The sequence below is a fragment of the Falco peregrinus genome, chromosome 3 (assembly GCF_023634155.1).
Source record: "Falco peregrinus isolate bFalPer1 chromosome 3, bFalPer1.pri, whole genome shotgun sequence".
Taxonomy (NCBI): Eukaryota; Metazoa; Chordata; class Aves; order Falconiformes; family Falconidae; genus Falco; species Falco peregrinus.
The window spans coordinates 102,039,089-102,060,745 of record NC_073723.1 but is presented as its reverse complement, the minus strand read 5'-3'; the positions used below and the strand labels follow the sequence as shown (position 1 = coordinate 102,060,745).

The 21,657-nt window shown below is 38.2% G+C and overlaps 1 protein-coding gene across 2 annotated transcripts in view; it reads left to right on the top strand.

The window, feature by feature from the left end:
* The window catches only part of DCDC2 (doublecortin domain containing 2), a 68,362-nt gene that overhangs the window by 12,931 nt on the left and 33,774 nt on the right, over positions 1-21,657 (top strand). The window contains exons 3-8 of one of the 2 annotated variants that reach the window (XM_055800958.1): positions 4,572-4,586; positions 9,837-9,913; positions 10,029-10,160; positions 14,549-14,695; positions 15,764-15,818; positions 18,368-18,566. In XM_055800958.1, the coding sequence (XP_055656933.1) occupies positions 4,572-4,586; positions 9,837-9,913; positions 10,029-10,160; positions 14,549-14,695; positions 15,764-15,818; positions 18,368-18,566 (625 nt within the window). The remainder of the gene's footprint in view (positions 1-4,571; positions 4,587-9,836; positions 9,914-10,028; positions 10,161-14,548; positions 14,696-15,763; positions 15,819-18,367; positions 18,567-21,657) is intronic. The other variant, XM_027788816.2, reaches the window with a different exon arrangement.

The following is a 21,657-nucleotide window of genomic DNA, read 5'->3' as shown; positions in this document are numbered from 1 at the left end:
ATAATTACAAGGATCTGAATGAGCATTTGAACATTTTGAAACTTTCAAATTTCTTTTTCCAACCCAGAGCTTGTCAGTCCTCACATAAGTCACACACTGGATGGCACAGACATGTGCTAGGACACAGAGTAGAGCACAATCGCTTGCTAGGGGACTTCATAGAGTTTGTCTGTTCCTGTGATGAAACATGAATGCAGAATGAAACTGTGACTGGCAGAACGTGCCTTCTACTGGTGGTCTCCAGCTGCGGCACATCAGTACATGTTAGTACCGCTCCTGCTGTGGGGTCTTGCTGGCCAGGCATAGTTAATGGGCAGGTCACAGCCTAGGTCATTTAGTCACTGTGTTCCTGGTGAGATCCTGGGCCAGGAAAGGTTCCCTAGCTGTCCAGTGCTGGCAGAAGTGGGCACCATGACCTGGGGAGCTAAGGTGGAAAACAGGATGTTTGAGACTTGGAAGATCTGGACATACCATCAGAATTTTCCAAAAAAGCATCTGAAATGTTGCTATAAAAGTATTTTGAGGAGCTGCCAATTCTGCATTTCCCTCTGTTTCTCCGTATTTTAAACTTAAATTATTTTAGTATCATTTATGGCAATTTTTTCTTCTGCCTCCTTGAAGTGCATCTTTGTTGCTAGACAATGGAGTCACCACTCTTCTGTCAGCAGTGATATGACTGGATTAATCTGTAGAAATTTAATTTTGGAAGTTTATAATGCCTTGATTTCACGAATGATTTTGGTATGTTTATGCTAGGTATACCTTGTCCCTAACATACTTGCATTTTTTCCCCAAGGACATTCTCACGAAGAATCATAGTATTTATAATTATTGTTTATTTTGAACCTAGCATTTATCATATCTGATAAATAATGTACATGTCTAATCATAAGAAAAAACCTAATTTTTCAATGAGTGGACTCTTGGTTCACTTTAACTTTTGTCAATTAGAAATGGTTCATTGATATTTTCTCTGTACAGGAGATAGTTTTGCAAGGGTAAGAAAGTGCGTGAATATATATTAGAAATTATCCCAACATGTGCAAATTACAGCCATTTATGTCAAGTCAGTCTATCCTGACAGGATATTCTTTCCTAATTCTTTGCTAAGAATTAGAAAGAAACAAGCATGGTTTGTGGTACCTAAAATTACTGTGCACAAAATACTTGTATATCTGAAAGCGAATTGCCTATAAAGGTCCATTTCATACTCCTGTGCCAATATGCAAAACTAAACTCTCTTGCTTCTCTGTATCTGACCGGTTTGATTTCTTCTGTGCTGGTGTCACAGACTGCGTAAGGAGTTCCTCATTTTCTGATGCTGAATCATAATTAGGAATTCTAGTGTAGGTATAGTTTAGGGAATAAGTCTATCAAAATGCAAAGATTAAAAAACCCCATGATATACATCATTAGTCATCTGAGCAACATCTTTACTAGTTAAATCGTATATGTCATTGCTTGGTATTTAGTATCCTGGTAACATAATTAGCACAAGACATACAAAACAGATACTCTTCCTGACTGTTCATAATCTAATACCAGGCAGAATCAGAGAAGAACTGACCAGACATCCAGTGCAAACTTAAGCTATGTCCTTTTTTCTAATTGGGCCTATGAATTCATAAAACTTATCTTTATATGTTTCTGTATACCTGAATTGTGCGATTTGGAGTATTTTGATTAACAGCTTGCTTGCAGATGGATTTAGTGGATTTTGGAGCAACAGAAAGACTTGTAGAGGCTTGGTTCATACCACTGGAGAATTTAATGGTCTGTATTGAATTTGATATGAAACCTGGAAGCTGGCTCTTCTTTGATTAACATCTGCCTTGTTCTGCAGAGTTACTGCTTTTTCTGCTCTGTGAGGAGGCTGGCAAAGGAACACATGCCAGTACTGAAGCTTTTAATGAGACATGTTAGTCTTGTTACAAACTTGTTGATGCATATTAAATTGACTTACTGGAAACATGAAAACCTTTTACTTTTGATTAAAAATGATGAAAAAAAAAAAGATATTTTGGGGGTTGCTTTTTGGTCTTCAGCTGTCACTGTTCACAGGTTCAGGCCCTTCTGATCAGCCGCAAAGGCCAAAGACTTCCTTTTGGTTTAAATGACTCTAAAGAATTTGGGGAAAATACACAAACTGTGAGAGGCACAAATGGTCAGGATTGACAGTATTATGTCTGTCACTGAGTATATGAATCTGTTTTGCCTGAATAAATTCTACATTACTGATGCCATCATTGTGTGTGTTGTAAGCCATGTAGGGTATAGCGTCATGCAACTCCAGAAAGAGACAGGGGCTATTCTTGGGCTTCCAAAGCAACACAGGTATGATCTGTTTTGCAGCACTGCACAAACTAAGTGCCTGGGTACATAAGGCCATACCACTGTTTGGTTTATCCCAGCTGAATCTGGCCCCTAGTCCAATGCCCCAAAACTATGGCAGATCCCAAGTGAAACATTTTTGTTTCCAGGGCTTAGCTAGGTGAGGTGTGACTTACCCCCAGATGCCCAGGGGATATGAACTCCATTTCACTGGATGGCTGAAAAGGAGGGTGATTTACCTTGGAGGTGAACAGAGTGATTAAACATTTTGGGAATTTTGTAGGAGCTTTGTGGTCTAGAATGATCCCTGACCATTCCTTTGCTCTGGCATAGTTTGTTTCTGGCTCATCTATGCTTTACATGGGTTGAGAAGTTTGTGTACTGCTGTGGCGTTGTGACCTATTTCTGTAAGCCTGGAAATATGCTCGGTTAATAGCACTTTGAGTGGTACTTTGTATCCACACCAGTAGAAAGGCTAGTAGTCTCTTGCTCAAGGCTGTTTTATATTATCCAGTGTACCATCTAGCAAAGCAAAGGAGCCAGGGAAATGCGGATTATCCAGCTTAATTACTGTGTAGGATAACAGAAATGGTTTTGTTCTGACCAAATATCTCCAAGAGTTTAACTCTTCATCTTTCATCAAAGTGCATTAAAATGTCCATTTAACAAAAGTCATGTTTCTATTAAATAGATAAGATGTTCCCTATGCTGTAATAGCTTTAGAAAGCTTATCATTCTAATTTGCTTTTGATCACTGAACCTTGAACATTCCTTTCTTTCACATCACAGGGTGGTGATGGTGTGTATAAATGGGGTTTTGGTTCTTTTGACCCTAGTTCTACCCTAGGGGAATGCAAATATTTGTTCTCAATTTCCTGGGCACATTGATTAACAGGCCGTTGTAAAAAACTGGCAAAGCCATGGCTCATTGCATGAGCTGATAAATTTGGAATGTGACATTGTGTTGAAATATTTAAAACTTCAAAAAGTTAGTTATAAAGTGATGTGAATAATGAGTGAGATGTTCATAGCACCCAAGACTACATTAACAGAGCCATAAGTAAGGCCAGCTCTTAAACCTCTATAAATCAAACCAGCACAGATCATCAGGTTCAGGGAGATTACGGTTTTTGACTGTTATTTTGCTGCCGTAAATATGGCTTTAAAAATAGGTAGAAATCTGTAAATCTTGCAGTTGTTCAGTTGCCCCCTTTGGGGGGCACTTCTGGTAAGAAAAGGAATCAGGTAGTCATGCCATTTCTTGGCTATGGATAACTAGCCTGTGTCCTCATGTCCACTTTCACAGGCTGCCAGACCTCTTAGCATGTCTCTAATTATTTAATATTTAATATGCAATGGAGGAAAAAGAAAAGCTAAGGATGGCACATTTCTATTTGAAATTATTCTCAAGTGCATAAACTCGCCTTTTTAGAAACTAAATATGCAGCATGGTATGTTCAGAGGACAATTTAAATACTATGTAATGAACTGTATACTTTTCTGATATACAAGGACAGACCCTCTGAAGTGTCACAGGCCTCTTGCAGGTCCTGAGTAGCCAACAGGAGGTTGGGTGGTGTGCTGGGTCTCTCCCACTTCCCAGTCTATAGTTGAATAAGAAGCGTGAAAAGTATAACGTAGCATGGATAAAAGCAAAAACTTTATGCATGGGGATCAGCAGGTTCACACCTACCAAAACAAATACACATCATTTTGCTACATCTCCATTTTAGGGATTATGGTTTTTTACCTTTTAATGGTTAACACATTTCTGAAGAAAGAAATGAAGACCATTCTTTTTTATCTGTGTATTTCAAACCAGTGTATGGGTTCCACAGAGTCCTTAGGGGAACAGCCATTCTCAATAGTGATTTCCCTGTAATCCCATATATATAATGTGTATATCTCTCCCCAGTGTAACACTTCTTTGAGTTGGAAGCATTGCATGAGCAAGCCCATCCATAGTGTTCCAAAAAGGAGTTTTTAGTTGATCTTCAGTCTTTCATGTGGTCAGCTGAAGAGAAACATGATAGAAATTTTTGTGCGAAAATTATATTAAATTGGTGTATATGTATGCATACCCACGTTGTAAACATGTATACGCATGTGGACATGCACACACTAATTCAAAATGGTTTTTTACAAGATCTGTTTTTCATATTTGTATGTACGATAGTATACCTGAGGTAATGTTTTGTCTGCTGATCATTTTTTTTTTGTTTTTTTTTTTTTGCCAACAGTCAACAGTGGAAGATGTAAGTACCTGGAGTAGATTGTGCAATGTGTTGTTTGTGTTTGCTAAGTGTTTTGTCTGTGTTTGTTAAATTTCTTCATGAATATTTAGCATATTTTTTAGTATAAGGCAAAAATTTATAGAATGTTGTTATAAAGCAGCTGTGAGGATGTGCATTTTTTTTACCATGTTTCAGTTAGATGCTAATCTGCATCTTGGCTTTGTATTTTCGAAGGGATGTTTGGAGGCACTCAGCTGCAGCTAACGTTCAGCAGCACAAATTCAGCCACAGTGAATTATAACTGCAGATGAAAGCTGGGCTCTAAGAGAGTCTCTGTAGAATGTATTCTGAAATTTGAGTGTTTAGAGAGTTCTAAACCACTGCAGACTGATCCCCACTCCCAGAACCTAGCCTGTGTTGAATTTAGCTGCGTTGTTTTTTCCCAGAATCTGCAAGGTGCTTTGCAAAGTTATTTCACAGGCTGTAACTCCTCTCTGAAGCAAGAAAGATCCACACTGCTGTTGGTGTAAGAGGCACTGTGGGAAATAACAAATTCTTTGTAGAATGGGAAGATAAAAATTATGGTGGTTTTGAGTGTCTGTGATCCCATGGTGTGTTTCCAACTGTGTTTAGCTCTTGTTGCCTTGCAGATTCTCATTTTATCGACTGCCTCCAGCTAACTTACAGTTCCCTCTGAGTTTCAACTGATATAATGCTTTCTCCTTCCTCTTCTAAATACTTTGTGTTGGTGATGTATGTTGTCATGTAATACCTCAGATAAGTATCTTGCCACAAATTACGAAATGTTGGTAACATTTGTTAGTAGGATATGGAAGCTGACCTTGAATGGGTCTTTTCAAACAAACTGAAAATGTACAAAATTTAAAGATAAAATCATAATGGGGCCAGACCATTGATTAATGTAAATCTTCTTACAACTGCTGACGTAAATGGGAAAGTGCTGATTTACATCAGCTGAGAATGTGGTTGGTGAAATTAAAAGAAAATAAAGGGTTTAGGGGGCTAGTGGTGCTGGTCTCTTAATGTAAGCACAGACTTTCACCCAAGACCACATCGTTGTTAATATGTAACCCTGCAGTGCCAAGGAGGTCAGGCTAGTCCAGACACTGCAACGCTGTGGTACCTCCTACAAAACAGGAGCAGAACCAGGTATTCTTTAATTAAATCTTGCATCAGCTCTTCCGCTGGGGTGGTTTGGCATGATGCCATATACTTTAAAGGAACTACATTGATCCAGTGGCTGAGCACTTGGTCATTGTTAATGTATATTGAAATTAAGTGGCTTGCTTTTCATAACCATAAATATGGTCAGACAGAAGTTGTTCTAAACTCTTAGTAACTTGAAGACTGTGCCAACCCCTCCTCCGCCCCAAAAAAATCCACCAAAAAATCAAACCCCAAAACAACAGAGCAGCTAGGTTAAGAATAGAAGAACAGAAAATTATATTAGAAGAATAATGTATAAGGTGGAATTTTTATGTTTTTTAATTATTATTATTATTATTACAATTTTTATTTATTTTTTATTTTATCTTTTCTTAAGTCACAGTGCAGTGTAGATCTAGCCAAACTGTTTTTTGAAAAGGTGGCTTTGGAGCAGGCTACAGTAGCTTGTGCTGAGTTTTTGTGCTGTTGTGCTTGGAGAGCTTGATATACTATGCTGTAGCCAGACCACGTATTGGGCATCTATAAGAGTGAGCTGTTGTGTATTGTGGAATACCATGTTATATGATGTAGTTGCTTGCATGCCTGTATGCTTGCCAGCCTCAAAAGTAATGGTGTTGTACACAGCTCATTTGCAGCACTCCTGTGTAGGCACTTCTCTCTGTTGGTTCTTTTTAAACATTTTCTTATAATTTATATGTTTATTTTCTCCTTTCCTCTCTCCTTTGCAGCATCAGAGTGTTCCTGTGTTTACCTTTCTTTTGGCCCCTTAAGCAGATCAGATGTAAAACATGCCTTCAGGAGCAAGCAGACCCAAAGACATTACTTATCCCTCCTCTTCCAGACAAACAATAGCCTAAACAACTGCATTAACATATTCTTTTCCCCTTTTAATATAGGAAGTACATTTGATTTAAACAAGCTTAACAAAACAATGCAAAATTGTATTTCGTTCTGCTTTAGGCCTTGTTTAGGTAGAAAAGTCCAATATTAAGTCTTTGCCCCAAATGGTCCCATCTTACAGTCCCCTGCAGTTTGCTCGTTTAAGAACAGGGCTGACTTGTTAAGCCACAAAAGGCTGCCAGAAATATCAATGATTCTTTGAGAGCCTAACTCAGAAGACAGACTGGCAAGCTGATGCCACAGTATCTATTATTGGCAGAAATACAATCCATCGAATAATAAATGAGCTCTTAACATCTGTCAGGTTGCTTGTTTTCTAGGGGCCTCGTAACTGTATGCAATAAAATTATGGCCTTCTGAGGAGTCTACATGAAAATTAATGGTTTCATCAGCCTGCAGGAACAACTAAATAATTGGGCACACCTGGGACTATTCTGAAGGGCTCTTTTGTGCTTAGTGAATGCTTTCTAACTAGTTCCAGTCAAACCAGAGTGTTGCAGACTGGATCAGAGAACTTAGTGTGATGGACTGCTTGGAGTGTGTGAGAGCTTGAGCATAGGTATGAACAGCAAATAGAGCATCAGGAATGGGTGAGGAGTCAACTTTTAGAAAAAGTGGTATAAGGCTTTACTAGTATACATTGAATATTTTATGGGGGGCTAGCCTGGCGACCTAGCAGCTATACAGAAAAATGTAAGGGCAGCCAAAGTTAAATCACTCCTGTTTTGGATGCAACCTGTGTTTGGAGCCTAAATATTAGGATCTGATGCTATGGAAGTAAATCAGTATTGCCTCAGCCTTCAGTAACTTCTTTAGAAAGCTACCTTATTTTTTCTGTATTGTGAAGATCTTTATTAGGTTGCTTACATTGTGCAAATAGCCCTTAAGGGCTGACAGCAGCAATAGAAATGTTTTCAGATGTTGCAGTTTAAGGTGTGTTTTATTTTTCTTCCTAGAGACTCAGTAAATTTTCATCTTAAGTTTTGGTGACATGAACAACCAGTTATGCTCTGAAAAAATGTGCTTTAAATGTTTCTGCAAGAATGGCTGAGCTCCTAGATTATTTGGCAGTCTCTAAAAATTTCTTTGCCTCTCCTAATGAGCTGGATGATAACAACCTCTTACTCCTTTTCCAAGTCTGTGGTAGTAGATGTGAATCTTCCACTTGATTCAGAGCATACTGGAATTAACAACAAGTCTGTGAGTTGCAATTAGCTTAGGCATTAAAGCATAGCTTATGTACTGTCTTATACAGAACTTCTCATTGTATGAGGCCAAGACGAACATATCTACGAAATAGAATTTAAGGAATAAATACACCGCCTAGTTAATAGCTTGCAGAAAGGAAAGCTCTCCAGCCATTCCAGGAATGTGGACCATTCTAGCCTGGTCCACAAGCACTGTGGCACCATGCGGCAGTAACATCTTTCTTGCTGACTCTCACCTTGCAGAAGTCTCTGGCCAAAATACCCCTTTGCACTGAGCTTCATAGCACCACTGCCCTACTGCTGCTGATTGCTTCTGCTCAGTCACTTTGCCACGCAGAGCGCTGATGCTTTCCTCCCTCTGTGACCAGTGTAGGCTTTCGTGTCCTCGGAGTCTGTCAGAAAGCAGAAGACTGGGAGGGCTACACTGCTCACGAGGGCCTTTGAGAAAGGCGAGAAGCTGAAGTGAGTTGAACTCAGAATAGATATGCTTCTTTTTTAGCAGACGTTGAGAACAGATTTTGTTCAATAGATTTACCTGTTGCTGTCTTTCACTTGAAGTGATTGTACATCAAGGAATGCTAGTTTTGCTTTTGTTTTGGTGGTTGCTTTTCCTCCTGAGAGAGCTAGCATAACTCCGGAATTTATGTGCTTGGTGCAGAATTTGCTGTGTGAGGTCCTTTGGGATATGTGGGAAGTCAGATTTGATTATTTTAACAATCATTTTTAGCTACTTTGGAATATCTAGTAGGTTGAGCACCTCTCTTGCTTTTTCCAGTATATACCAGAGAAAGATCTGGAAAACAGTCTGGTCAGTACTAAATGGATTTGTGTGAAAATCGAAGCAAAGACTTAAAGCACTGGAGTCCAGAGACTTTTCCCATAAATTAAATGAGAAGTACTGGTTAAGTGAGCACAAAGTGTGATAAAGCTGCAACAGATTGTGTCATTAGACTGCTTTACGTAGTGACTGGAACATTGTCAATTTAAATAAACGTTGTAAATCTATTTGAAAGCATGTCTCTGTGCATGCTGTCTGTTTAGTCCTTTAAGCTTTTATGGTCCTTTTTTAGAAACGTAGCCAACTTGTTCATGCATGTATTATGGCTTTTGAATGTTTATTAGGGTTTGACACCTTACTTTGATTTGGTAATTATGGAGAATTAAAAAAAAAATCTTCCTGATGATTTTGGAGTTTGGGTTTATCCTTTTTTTTTTTCTTTTTAAATTTGAAAGTGTGTTTATAAATACAATAGGGAATCCTAGCTAGGCAGTATTGCATAACTTTCTGTTTAGTATAATGGTATTAATATTGAGCCACCTAATTGATCTCAATGCAGTGTTTGTTCAAAAGATTACAGGGAATAATGCTGTGAATTAAGTAGCTTATATTTTATCCTGAGAGCTAAAAATCTGCAGTTCACCTCATTTGTGAGTCATTACCCTTAAATGAGCGTAGTGTTTGGGAACTTTTATAAATCACTGATGGATTTTGGTATAAAGACCTGTACAAGAGCAGAAGTACTTATTACATAATAGCAGAGAGACCTAGAGATGACACTTACTGTTAAAAAGAGGAGACGGTTTAATTGCCTGGGCAATGGTTATAAGCGATAAAGACTAAGAAAGCAAGAACAATATTTCAAGTGTTGCTTTGGGTCTCTAGGAACAACAGCTGGGAAGTCACCAAAGATGTCTCTACAGTTCTGACCTGTCAGTGCAAACCATACGTTGTGCCGTGCTGCACTGTGGTGTACTATGCTGTGGTTGTTATTCAACACATATATAAACCTGTTGCAGTAATTATGTATGCTTTGTAGAAGGTGAAGCTTGAATGGAATAAAATGCATGTTTTAAAAACAGGAACTTCTTTCTGCAGATATGGTGCCCCTCTTGTTGGTGGTGGTCAGGGCAAACTCTTTTCCAGTGTGAAGGATGAGTAATTTCTCATTTTATTTTTTTTTTTTTGTCCTTTCAGGTCAAGCCTGTTACTCACAGTAGAATCACTGTGTCAGCACGGTTTCGAAAACCACTCCAGGAGCCCTACACTATTTTGTAAGTAGAATATTCAGTTAGTGAACTCCATTCCAGGGTTGGAGGTAGTGTCTTAACTTCAGATGAGTTTTGTCTAAAATGCTCCTCCAAATTATTTTACTTTGCTCTCTTTCAGCCTGATTGCTAACGGAGACCTTATTAGCCCTGTAGTGCGCCTCCTCATTCCCAGGAAAACACTGAATCACTGGGATCATATTCTCGAAATGGTTACAGGGAAAGTTACCCTCAGAAGCGGAGCCGTTCACAGGTACCAGGAAGCTGAATATTTGCAAGATACATTTCATATGCATCGATAAGTTTTTAAAAATGCGTGGGTAGATATAAGGGATCATTCCTGCTTCATGGGAAATTCCACTATAAGAAAATTAAAATACATCAAAAAGCCACAGAACGGAAATACATTGACTCAAAGTAATCTTCAAGTTTCATTTCAACTGCTATCTAAAAAAAGAAAAACCTCAATTTGTTTAAACTGTTATTTCTTGATTAAATATTTAGTTATCAGGCATGTAATAATACAATAATGCAATATATTTAGTACTAATAGTTAAGTTAATGTCAGAATAAAATAAATGAGCACAGTGAAGTTGGTGAAGAGTCTGCAATGTGCAGTAATAGATCTGATCCACGTTACCTTCTAATTTTGATGGTTCTTTAAATACCTTGGGGCAAACAATTTCAAGGAAAATATTATAGGTTCTTTGGTTTTTGAAGACCTGTGCTATGACTAGGATGTGCTTTATAGTCACAGCTCAGCCTCCTTATAAGAGCCAAGGCCAAAGCTGTAGTTGAGAGTTTGCCAGTTCCAGTATCTCAGCTGCTCTGAGCTGTTGTGGTGTCCCAGAAATAGGAGATGACCTCTTGGATAGGTAAGTTTCAGTCCCTTAAGGCTTTTGAAATGTAAAATAAACTCTCTAAAATAGTATATGGTAGTTGCAAGTTTTAGAGCAAAATGGTATATGCAGGTTCCATGAGAAACATTGCAGTGTAAGCGGACTGTCAAGGTGTGTGCAGGCAAATTACTGACATTCCAGTGCTGCCCCATGCAGAGTACATTACAGAAATCCATTCCTCAGATGGGAAAAGGCCTCTTGTGGAAAATCATTCTTCACAGTTTACGCAATGTCTGAGGCTAACCTTGCAAAATCTTTCTCAAATCAATGAAGATAAGGTAGTCTTTCAGTTTTTCTGATTACTTTCCCAGAGCTGATACAGAAATAAGAGATTAAGGTAGTGCTACCTGTTGATTATTAGTGCTCATTTAACTTTTCCTCTCAGCCCTGCATTTCTTTGCTCCTATTATCTGGTTACTTAGCACTTTTCTACACACGTGTTGCAGCTTTCTGGATCTGATTCTCAGCTAGTGTAACTCAGCAGTGAGCAAAGTAACAGCCCTTTACAACACATCAATTCTTTCTGCTTTCAGGTTGTTTAGCAATTTAAAAACATTTCCTATTTCATTCTCATTACTTGGTGTCACTCCTTGGTGAAACTGAATGATGTACATGAAAGTGTAAGTCATTCTGTACATAGCTAGGATTGCTTTCTCTTCAGTGCTTGGTTTTAATTGTTTAAAAAATAAGATAACATACATGACATTTTGAATTATTTAATGTTTTCCTTTTTCTGGTTTTCTATTAACCCAGTTTTCATTTTCTTTTCCTTAAAATGCTAGGAATACATACTAAAGACATTAGTAAAGTGATTGTTGTTCTTTAATAAGTTACGCATTAATTGCTGGGGTTTACTGAAAGTATGTTAGCATTATGGGAGGTCCTGTAAGACCACTGATGCTGGGAAGATATAATTTCTCATTAAAGAAGGCTAAGTGGAATTATGAGAAACTGCATTATGCATATGGCAGTTTTTCTTTTCCATGTTATTAAAAGACATACAAAGTTGCCAAGTCTTATGCAGTTTCACATGTGGCTTCTTAAAAAAAAATAATAATTGATCATCCCCATCAGAATAGTGATGTAAGTAAGAGATATGTGACCGGAGACTGTGAGAAAGTGGCTTTTCTGCTTGCCACATTGTGCATGGGGATGGGGTACAGCAGCCTGACAGGAAAGTACCTGGTGCATCAGCAAGTGGGAATTTGGGGATGTTGGTTCCACAGGTTATGTCTTTGCTGTCTCCTTTGTCAGCCTGTACGCTTGCTTTGTTTTGGCAACCACTTTTTGGCTTGGATTCAGGAAGGAAAAAGGAAGTCCACTGGCATCCCAGAGGGAAAGGACTAGGTCATCTGCCAGTGACCAGAAGAAGTGGTCACAAGGACATATTTGTTGATCACAAGGACATATTTGTTGCATAATACTAGCCTGAGAGTACCCCGCTGGTTTATGAGTGGTTGTGGCCAGGTGGGTGGGTAGAAGGCTTCAGAAGTAAGTGTCACAAAACCTGTGTGATGCTTGTTAAGTCAGTAGTTATTTATTAGTTTGAAGTTCCATTTTTTTAAAATGCATTTTTAAATTCACTTTCATCTTCAGGGACGGATTATGTTTGATTCAGTTATTGTGATTATTATTTTCTAGGTGAAAGATACAAGTAGAGATTGCCAGATAATCCATAACATTTTCAGGGTTATATTAAGCAAACAACTTTTGTGCATTAAATTTAACAGTAAAACACAAGCAAAGTGGAAGATTGTGAACAACCCCCCACAGTCATGTTTGTATGTACCCCTGTATACCTGCAGCACCACACAAATATATAATACAGTTCTTAAATGTGGTATATTGATTTGCTGTTTTTTTCCCGAGTTCATCAAAGCAGCATGTAATCTAGATTAATTCAGAAATAGGCTTCTTGCTGATTTATAGATTGCTTCTTTTATTTTCATTGTTTGTGTGAAACTGATGTGTCTGCACGGTAGTGAAAGGTAAGTTGCTCTCTGAATCGCTGGCATACCTGTGAAATGTTTGTACTAAAAAGTAAATATGGGTAATACAAATGGATTGCTTCAGAGTTAGCATACCTCTTCGCAAAGAAGCAGCAATGTGGTCAAAGTTTTAAAAAGCTGCAATTTCACTTTTGAGAACTTTTAGTCTTTGCACTTAGAAAACCAAGGTACTGGCAGGAGGCACCTAGAAAATCAAGGTACTTTCATGAGGGGAATATAAGAAGGACATGGACATGCTGGAGCAAGTGGAGCAAAGGGCCCCAGAGATGAAGGGCCTGAAGATACCTGTTATGTGAGGAAGTCTGGGAAAGCTGGGACCCTGCAGCCTGGGGAAGAGAAGGCTCAGGGGGATCCTGTTAATATGTATAAATACCCGGTGGGAACGAGTGAAGAGGATGGAGCCGGGCTCTGTCTCAGTAGTGCCCAGTGAAAGGACGAGGCAATGGGCATAAACTGAAATACAGGAAATTTCACTTGACCAGAAGGAAAAAAAGATTACTGTAAGAGTCATCGAACACTGGAACAGATTGCCCAGGGAGGCTGTGGAGTGTCCATCCTTGCAGTTATTCAAAACAGACCTAGACACAGCCCCAAGCAACCTACTGTAATTGCTCTTGCTCTGCATGGGGTGATGGGACTAAGTGGTCCCCAGAGATCGTGTCCAACCTTAGCTATTCTGTGATTCCTGGTTCCTATAATCTGCATCTTTTTTTTTTTTTTTCTTCTGTGTTTATTCAAGGCTGTGTCACCATGCAGCTTTTTCTCTATTAAGTTAAGAATTTTTGTACTTTGTAAGTCAGGGGTGTTCTCAAGGCTGGCTTTTGATACTCTTCCTAGAAGGTTAATTGTATACATGTATATATAATTTCATATCCCCTTGCACTGTGCTGAAATTTCTGAGTAACACCTGTAGTAGCTCCTGTGGAAGGCTTCTAGAAAGGCAGTTGAGACAGTCATTCAGCATTTCGGAACTTAAGAGTTAAATGCAAAACAGTTAGTGTTGCCTTTTAAATTAGATACAAATATTGTTGAGTTTTGGAATATGCTTCGTGGGAAAGAGCTTATTTGTTATTGAATGTTTCCTTCTTCCTCATTGTTTTGACCATCCTTAAATAAAATCACAAACTTGAAAATGGGAAACATTTCTATAATTTCTAAAATGAAATTATGCTTTACTTAGGAGGTCTTTAATGTCTTTCCTCTGATCCCTTTGAAGGGATCTACTCCATGAGTTCCTGACCTCTCTCTTGCCAAGTTCCACCTCCCGTCAGTGCTCTGGGCACTGTGCAGTAACTTGGGAATAACAGGACGTGCATGGCCCCACGACTGAAAAGCCAGGACCTGTCCACTAACACAGACCAAGCGGATAACACTACACTTACACTGTTATATTGCACGGATCAGAGGGGCAGGGAATGGCTGTACCTGGTGGGCTAAGGCTGGGAGTAGCAGCCAATACAGCAACATTCTAACGAGGGGCTATGTATCTTAGGCACCTACAGTACCAATAATCAATGTCTGTTACATCAGATAGATTTTTACAACAATAATTTCTGTTTGTACCCTTTATCGAGAAGGAAGAAATGCATTTGGGACCAGACAGGGGAGTGTCCAACACGTTATTTTTACATTATCCCGTTTTAGTGAGCTTAGATTAATGTAGCTTTCAACACTTTTAATACGCCTACCTGAATGTTAAGGTTTATTATATTAAGCATTTTTTTATTTTTCAGACTGTACACTTTAGATGGAAAACTTGTTCAGAATGGGTCAGACTTGGAGAATGGGCAAATTTATGTTGCAGTGGGCAGAGAAAAGTTTAAGAAGTTGCCGTATGGTGATCTGCTGTTTAGCAAATCTACAGTGAGAAGGCCACAGGGGTAAGTTCTATAGGTGATAGACTTCTCACGTGCTTGTGTGTGTCAACTTGTTTGCAAAGTACCGCCAGTAAAGCACAAAATCATCATTCCAAGAATGAGGGAGGGAGGGAGGGATGGATGGATGGATGGATGGATGGATGGATGGATGGATAAAAGCATTAGCATGGATGCAAAACTTCATTGATAACTTCAGAGAAACTTGAGATAAGAAAACCAAAAGAGAAAACAGAAATTCACAAGACATAAACCTGCCATTGATGATGTATCACAAAACTAATGTCAGAAAAAGGATTATTTTGACTAGGCTTAATTTGTTTTTTCCTGGGATACAAATGTGTACAGCTGAATTAGATTAAGTGCAGCTACACCATTCTAGATCTACTCTTGCTTGGTAATGTTTTGTGGAATATGTACTCCCTTAAGAGTGCTTTATGTTTGAGTCTATTTTTACAGGCTAGAATTATCACATAATAGAGTCCTAAACTGGGTGTCTGTAGGGAGGAACTTGGGCTTCTAGCATCTTTGCAAACATGAAAGTTGGGAGCCATTTCATTGAAATAAATGGAAAGAAGTGGAAATTTGTCCTACAAATGGTGTAGTTTAGAGAATTTGTCTCATATTCTGCATATAAACCTGGGTGTAATGTAATTTTTTTTTTCAGTAACCAACTGTAGACAATGTGAATAACTGGAAAGTATTTTAGGAAACAGCATTTGCAACAAATGAATTTAAGGACAGTGAAAAGCTATGTTGATCAATTGATGTAAACAGAGTTTTGTGGAAATTGCTGGAACTTTTAATTATAATAGTTGTATGGATCTTTCACACTGAATACTGCTCTGCAGATTTTCAGTGTATAAAGTATGCATTGTGAGGAAATGTAGTGCATTTTTTTCAAGTTAATGGTTATGCATTTAAATATAGTCTAGCAAACAGAAACGAGTGATTCTTAGTAAAAACACACAATGAATGAAACAACTCTGTTGTCATAGCTGACTTGGTTATAGATACGTAGTGTCTATGATAGTGACAGTGTACACATTTCTAAAATATGGTTTATTTCTGCAGTTCCAAAGCCTCTGTACTACCTCCAATTGTGGGATCTCGAAAGTCTAAAGGCAGTGTAAGTAACAAGTGCCATAATAAAGTTTGTTTCTAATTTTGCTTAATTCCAGCAGATGGAAAGTCCCTCTCCTTTGGGTTTTAATTAAATCTGAGGAGAAAAAATCCTCAGCCACCTGGTGGTATGCTTATTAAAACTTGATGAATCTGTAGCTATTTGCAGTCTCAATTAGACAAAAGAAATCTGAGAGAATATTCTTGCAATAATGGCTGCATTATTTTTTATAAAAACCTCCATAGCAAAGATCAACTGCTGCTTTGAGGTCTTTCCCATAAACCTTGTCAGCTATCTTTGTGTATTTATTTATTGAAATTATACACCTAAAGGAAAAACACAGAACCTTTTAACAAAAATATCTTGCAGAAGATGGTGTTTCTGCATGCTGAGTCTTAATATGGCCCTAAACCAGTTTCCCATCTGGTGTGTTTTGTCCTAGCTAACCATTAAATACAGAGCTTGAGCGTCCACTGCTTTGTATCCTGTATAGCTATTTATTTGTGTACAAAATGAGTCCACTGTGGATTTAAACCAGTGTTAAATCAGAATATACGTATCTGTTGGCATCGATTCTGCACCAGTGCAATTTACTGTACAAGACAGGGGATAGTCAAACTCACAGTGTGTCATTATAATTGTGGGTGTTGATCATGCACATTCATTGTTTACAAGATGAAAAACCCTGGAGCTGCTAAACAAAAGAAGCAGTAAAATATAAAAGTCTCTGATCCATTCTGTTGAAAATAAGTAGAAGATAAAACCTCACCAAAGAACCTACTTTCAAGTGGTGCTTGTTTTTAAAATGTGAGCTCTGCAATTCTAGCATTTATAAGAATAACTCATTAGCAGTTTTAACTTCTTGCCTCTTCTAGTATTACTTAACATGTACAGAAAATTATTTGATATTCACTTTTTTTTCCATTTTCATCCTAAATCACAGCACTATAACAGCTACTAGGAAGAAAATTAACTCTATCCCAGACAAAACCATGCCACACACACTGATAACAAGTGTCAAATCTTAAGGAGGCAAGATTATGTACCTCTGCTCTTAAATATATAATGTAACACTTAAACTGGTATAAATCGTGCAATTGTTTACTTCAATTTGGTATCTACACTTTTTTACTATTATTGCTTGGGAGTAAACTGTTAGAATTAGAAGAGACGGGAGTATTGCCATGCCGTCATTTTTCTTTACAGAGAAAGTATAAGTGGTAGATTTGATGGTATTGGTAGATAAATGGTAGATTAGATGGCATTTAAGTAAGATATTTTAAACAGAACTGATTTCTAGAAGAAGCACATAAGACTGTAATAATGTATGCCTGATTTTTAATAGAGATGTGGGATTTTGTTTAGGACTTATTCTTCTGAAAGATTTTAACTTTATATAGTATTACCTTTTTAACTTTTGCAGTGAGGTGAAAAGAATTGTCCATGACCATTGCAAAATGAAAGGTCTTTCTGGTGGGCAAATTCTAAAATGGCATGAATAGCTCATGCAGCTATACCAAGTGAAACAATGAAGTAGAATGAAATCTGCTGTGACTCAGCTAAGTTTGTGATAAGGTGAACAGTTCCAGATACTGCTAAGGTTTTCTACCCTATCTGCCTGAGTATTTTGTTGTTATATGGAGTGTTTTGACAGAACTGGATTAGGAAGAAACTACGTGTGCTGTTAGACTGGCCGAGGTAGGAGGATGACAGCCTCTAATGAGAGGCAATGATGAGGGTGTTCAGTTGGTAAAGACTTTACGCAGCCTAGAACGATATAAACAGCACCCTAAAGACCTGTTGTGTACACTTCAGATTTTTATGATGTTGATTGTGAACAGGTTTAGACTGAATCTGTCTATGGCTGGTATGTGTATGTAAGAATGTGTATGGCTGGTACACCCAGCATCATACATACATCGAAGCTGTAAAAATAAGGACCAAGTCTCTGGTTCTGTTTCTAGATATATCACAGAGCCAGCAGAGGAACTGGCTGATGGCCTTGGAGGTGATTCAGAGGTGATGTGTGGGCAGCCCTCTTTCTTAGTGTCCACTTGGCAGTCAGCATTACTGCCACCTGAAGATTGTCATCCTCTTCCAGCTGCTTTTGACACTTAGATTAATGGCCATGTGTCATTTACACAGGCAATGAATTATTCATGTTATATGTGTTACATCTTGTGGCTTTCCACACATATGCATAGATCAGATATAGCTGTATATCATATGCATGCATGTATAGATTCACCTAGCCATTCTTTTAATGAAATGAAGCATTATGTCATTGTAATAAATGTGTTACTTTCTTTTGGGAGTTGTTGAGGAGCATTTAATCAGTGGGATCATACAGTAGGTTGATTAGATAGTTACAGTTTTTTGGATCATTTAAGATACCGCTTAACTGTATTGGTTGTAAGTTAATATGCTTTAACACCTGATATGGATCCTTAGTATTAAAAGGTTGAACTAATATTGAAATTAAAAAAAAACATATTGACAAAAACCCAACAACTTAGTCATTTGCATCAGCGATAATTACACACACTTCTTTTCAGGGAAATGATCGGCAATCTAAATCTACTGTTGGATCCAGTGATCAGGGAGAAAACAGTATCTCACCTCAGCTTCCTAAAGGGAAAGATAAAAAAAGCCAGAATCTAGAAGAATTTGTGTCCAGACGACACTCTAACAACTCTACAAAGGTAAAACAGACACTAAGAGCAACAGCTTCCACAGGAGTCCTTCAAGATAATGGTCAGTACTGAGAAAAACACTATTGTAACATAATGGCTTTTGATCTTCAGTTAAAACAGTGAATTAGTTGAATAATATGCTTATATAGTTCTTGAATTGTCCATTTACTCTGGCTAACTGAATTTAGAAAAGTTATTTCTGCTTAGGAAGTGTACCTATGCATAACCACTACATTCCTGGCTTCATACCACGGAAGGCTGTATATGATTTTTAGCATACCTTGGCAGTTAAACTAATACAGTCCTATCTTTATGCTTTTGATAAAAGCATAAAGAAAACATATTTTGACTATTTTCCCACTGTTTTGCCCTGCAAAAAAGTGAAGAAAAGGAGCTGTCTGATCAAAGGACACCTCCCTGTCCCTCAGGATTCCTGGTTAGCTGCCTGGCTCAGTATAACAAAATGACCAGACCGTGGGGGAATGATGCGGACATGAACGGCAGTTAGCTGCCTTGGCTAATCATGCAGCCGAGCTGCTGGAAGCCCTTTCAGAATTTCCCTGCTCCCCACCACCCCCCATGTTGTGGCAGCAATTTAGTCATGAACATACTCTCTGAGAAACTCTTTTTCTTATCTTGTGCTGTGATATTCCCCTTCCCTCCACTTTTTTTCATGGCTGAAAGGCTGGTGCCTCACTATGGATGTTGCTACCATGCTGGGGTGGCTGGTTTTCCTCATTAGTAATAGTTCCAAAAGTCATTAATAGTGGCCAGTTAATATCTGCCAGGAGAAATAAATTATACTTTTCATAGGATTTGACATTTCTTCTCACTGATGTTTACGTGTTAATAATTAAGTGTGCAATAACAAATTGTGGTCTAAAACTGCGGTATACGGCATCCAGCAGCACAGCCATGTACCTTGTCTAGAATCATGAGTTGTAAATTTACTTTGAGTGAGGAACACATTTGTCAATTTGAGTTTTAAAAGACCAATGAAATATAACCATCTGTAATATAATTGTTTTTTCAAGAGTTAGCTTGTTGAATTTCAGGTTTATTTTAGTCTTGATTCAAATACCATTCTATCATTTTGCTGGTAAGTAAGAGACAATTTTAGCCAGAACTTTTTTGATCTTTTTTTCTTTTTTCTTGCTGAAGAATAATGATTATGTTATGATGAAAGTGACAGGAAACATTTGTCCTTTATAACTCATGGAATGACTGAATATATTCTTCTCCTTGAATTCATCATGGTGTATCCCAACTTTTTTCAATTTGAGTGATACATGCTGTTGTCCACTCTGCATATCTTCAATTGTTGATATGTTTTCTGGGGTTTTTTTGTTTGTTTTGGGTTTTTTTTTGTTTTGTTTTTTATTTGTTTGTTTGTTTTCTGAAACAGATGCATTGAATTCTGTTTGGATATGCCAGTACAGAATTCTTCATACAGATCTCAAAATCCACATGTTCTGGTCTGGTCTCCTGTTCAGAGTACTGAACTGCTCAGAACTTCCACGTGTGACTAGACAGATCTCAGTCGTCTTACATTAAGAACAGTCAAACCATGTAGTTTTCCTTATAGGTATAGTGCCATTATGGTGATTTTTCTATATGTTATTTTTTCTGGCCTGAGGATTTTTGTAAATAAGTTTTCTGCAGATGACTCCTGGAAGCAAACACACTTCTTTTGCCCAGGGGAGAGAAATTTATTCGATGCCTTTGTCGGCCTTCCATTAGGTTATCAGAGGTTTCTGATAACTTTTTTTGATTTCCCAGTGGAGGGAGGAATACTAGAAGCAGCAATAGTTTCTCTGTCCTTTCAGCAGGCAGCGGCTAAGAGACAAACCTTACTTTGGTAGGTACAGACAAATACAGGGAGGTATTTACCTCTCTATATTTTAGCGCTGTTGCTGCTCCACCTGCTGACAGAAATGGTTGGAAATCCAGTAAGTTTATTGAAGAAATGACTGCTTGCTTCTCACTTCAGCTTTTCCATGCTTTGTGAGTCTTGTGTAACTAGGAGAAGCTGTTCAAGGCAGCCAGTTCTCTGGTCTGAGCTAAAGTGTATGTTGGGAGAAGTTCTGTTCTTTCTGTGCTCCCCTATTTATCCCCGGTATATGCAGACCTGCTAGCAGAAGTGGGAAGGGGCAGTCTGAGCTGTTCTGCAAGTCTAGGTAGACCTGCCTAGCTGGTCATGCAGGCAGGTACTGAGGGAGATGAAGTCTCTAGGTTAAATTCCGATAACAGTGTGGGGTAAGAAATCCAGAGCCAGGTACCAGGTTTCTGGTGGAGTACAATCCCTGCCCTCAGTGGATCTCTGTTCACGAGGAGATGTATACTGAGTCAGGGAGAACTGTTTTGCCAAGCCCGAAAAGCAAAGTATCTCATGCTCCTCTAAGTCTTTAGGCCAAGCACAGTGACAACTGCCGACTTGTGGACATCTACAGACTTGTCTTTCCCCACTTAAGTTTCCTAATGTTTGTTCATCCAGATCAAGTGGAAAATATTCCAAGAAGCAGTTGCCTTAAGCTTTGCATCACAAGGCTACTATTCAAAGTGATCTTCAGCCCTGCTTCTATTTTAACAAGAGGTGCATCGTTATTATTACATTATTCTAGTTCAGCTTAAATGTAGTTCTTTGCCACATGATTCAAACTAAATTTAATGGTATTTCATGTATTTAATTATTTATTTTCTCCTTTCCTTTCTGGTATCTTCTGCCCCTTCCTGGTACTTTGCAGTAAGTATGACAAAAAACTTTTCTGTGATCAAGAGCAAAATTAGGATGTCCCATTTCCTGCATTTTGCTTTACAAGCCATCAATAATAGTAGCTAATACCCTGTATTCACCGTTTCATGTGAGAAACCATGTGTAATTGTTCTGAATCTGTTAGTTCCTAGTGGAAAATTTTTTTGCTATCATGTTTTTCTAAATAAGTGGTTTGTCATTGCTTGGTAAACATTTGTAGGGTGCACAGAGGACTGTAGAGAGATCCCACTTGTCTGTTTTCTTTCCTTTTAGTCATTTTGGCTGGAAATTTGTAAGGAATTGCTGCAGGTCTCTTAAAATCCACAGAGGCTGTTTTATTTGTTTGCTTTGGACTTTTTCCCCTCTCTGGAAGAGGTACAGCTGTGCTTGTTGCAATAGT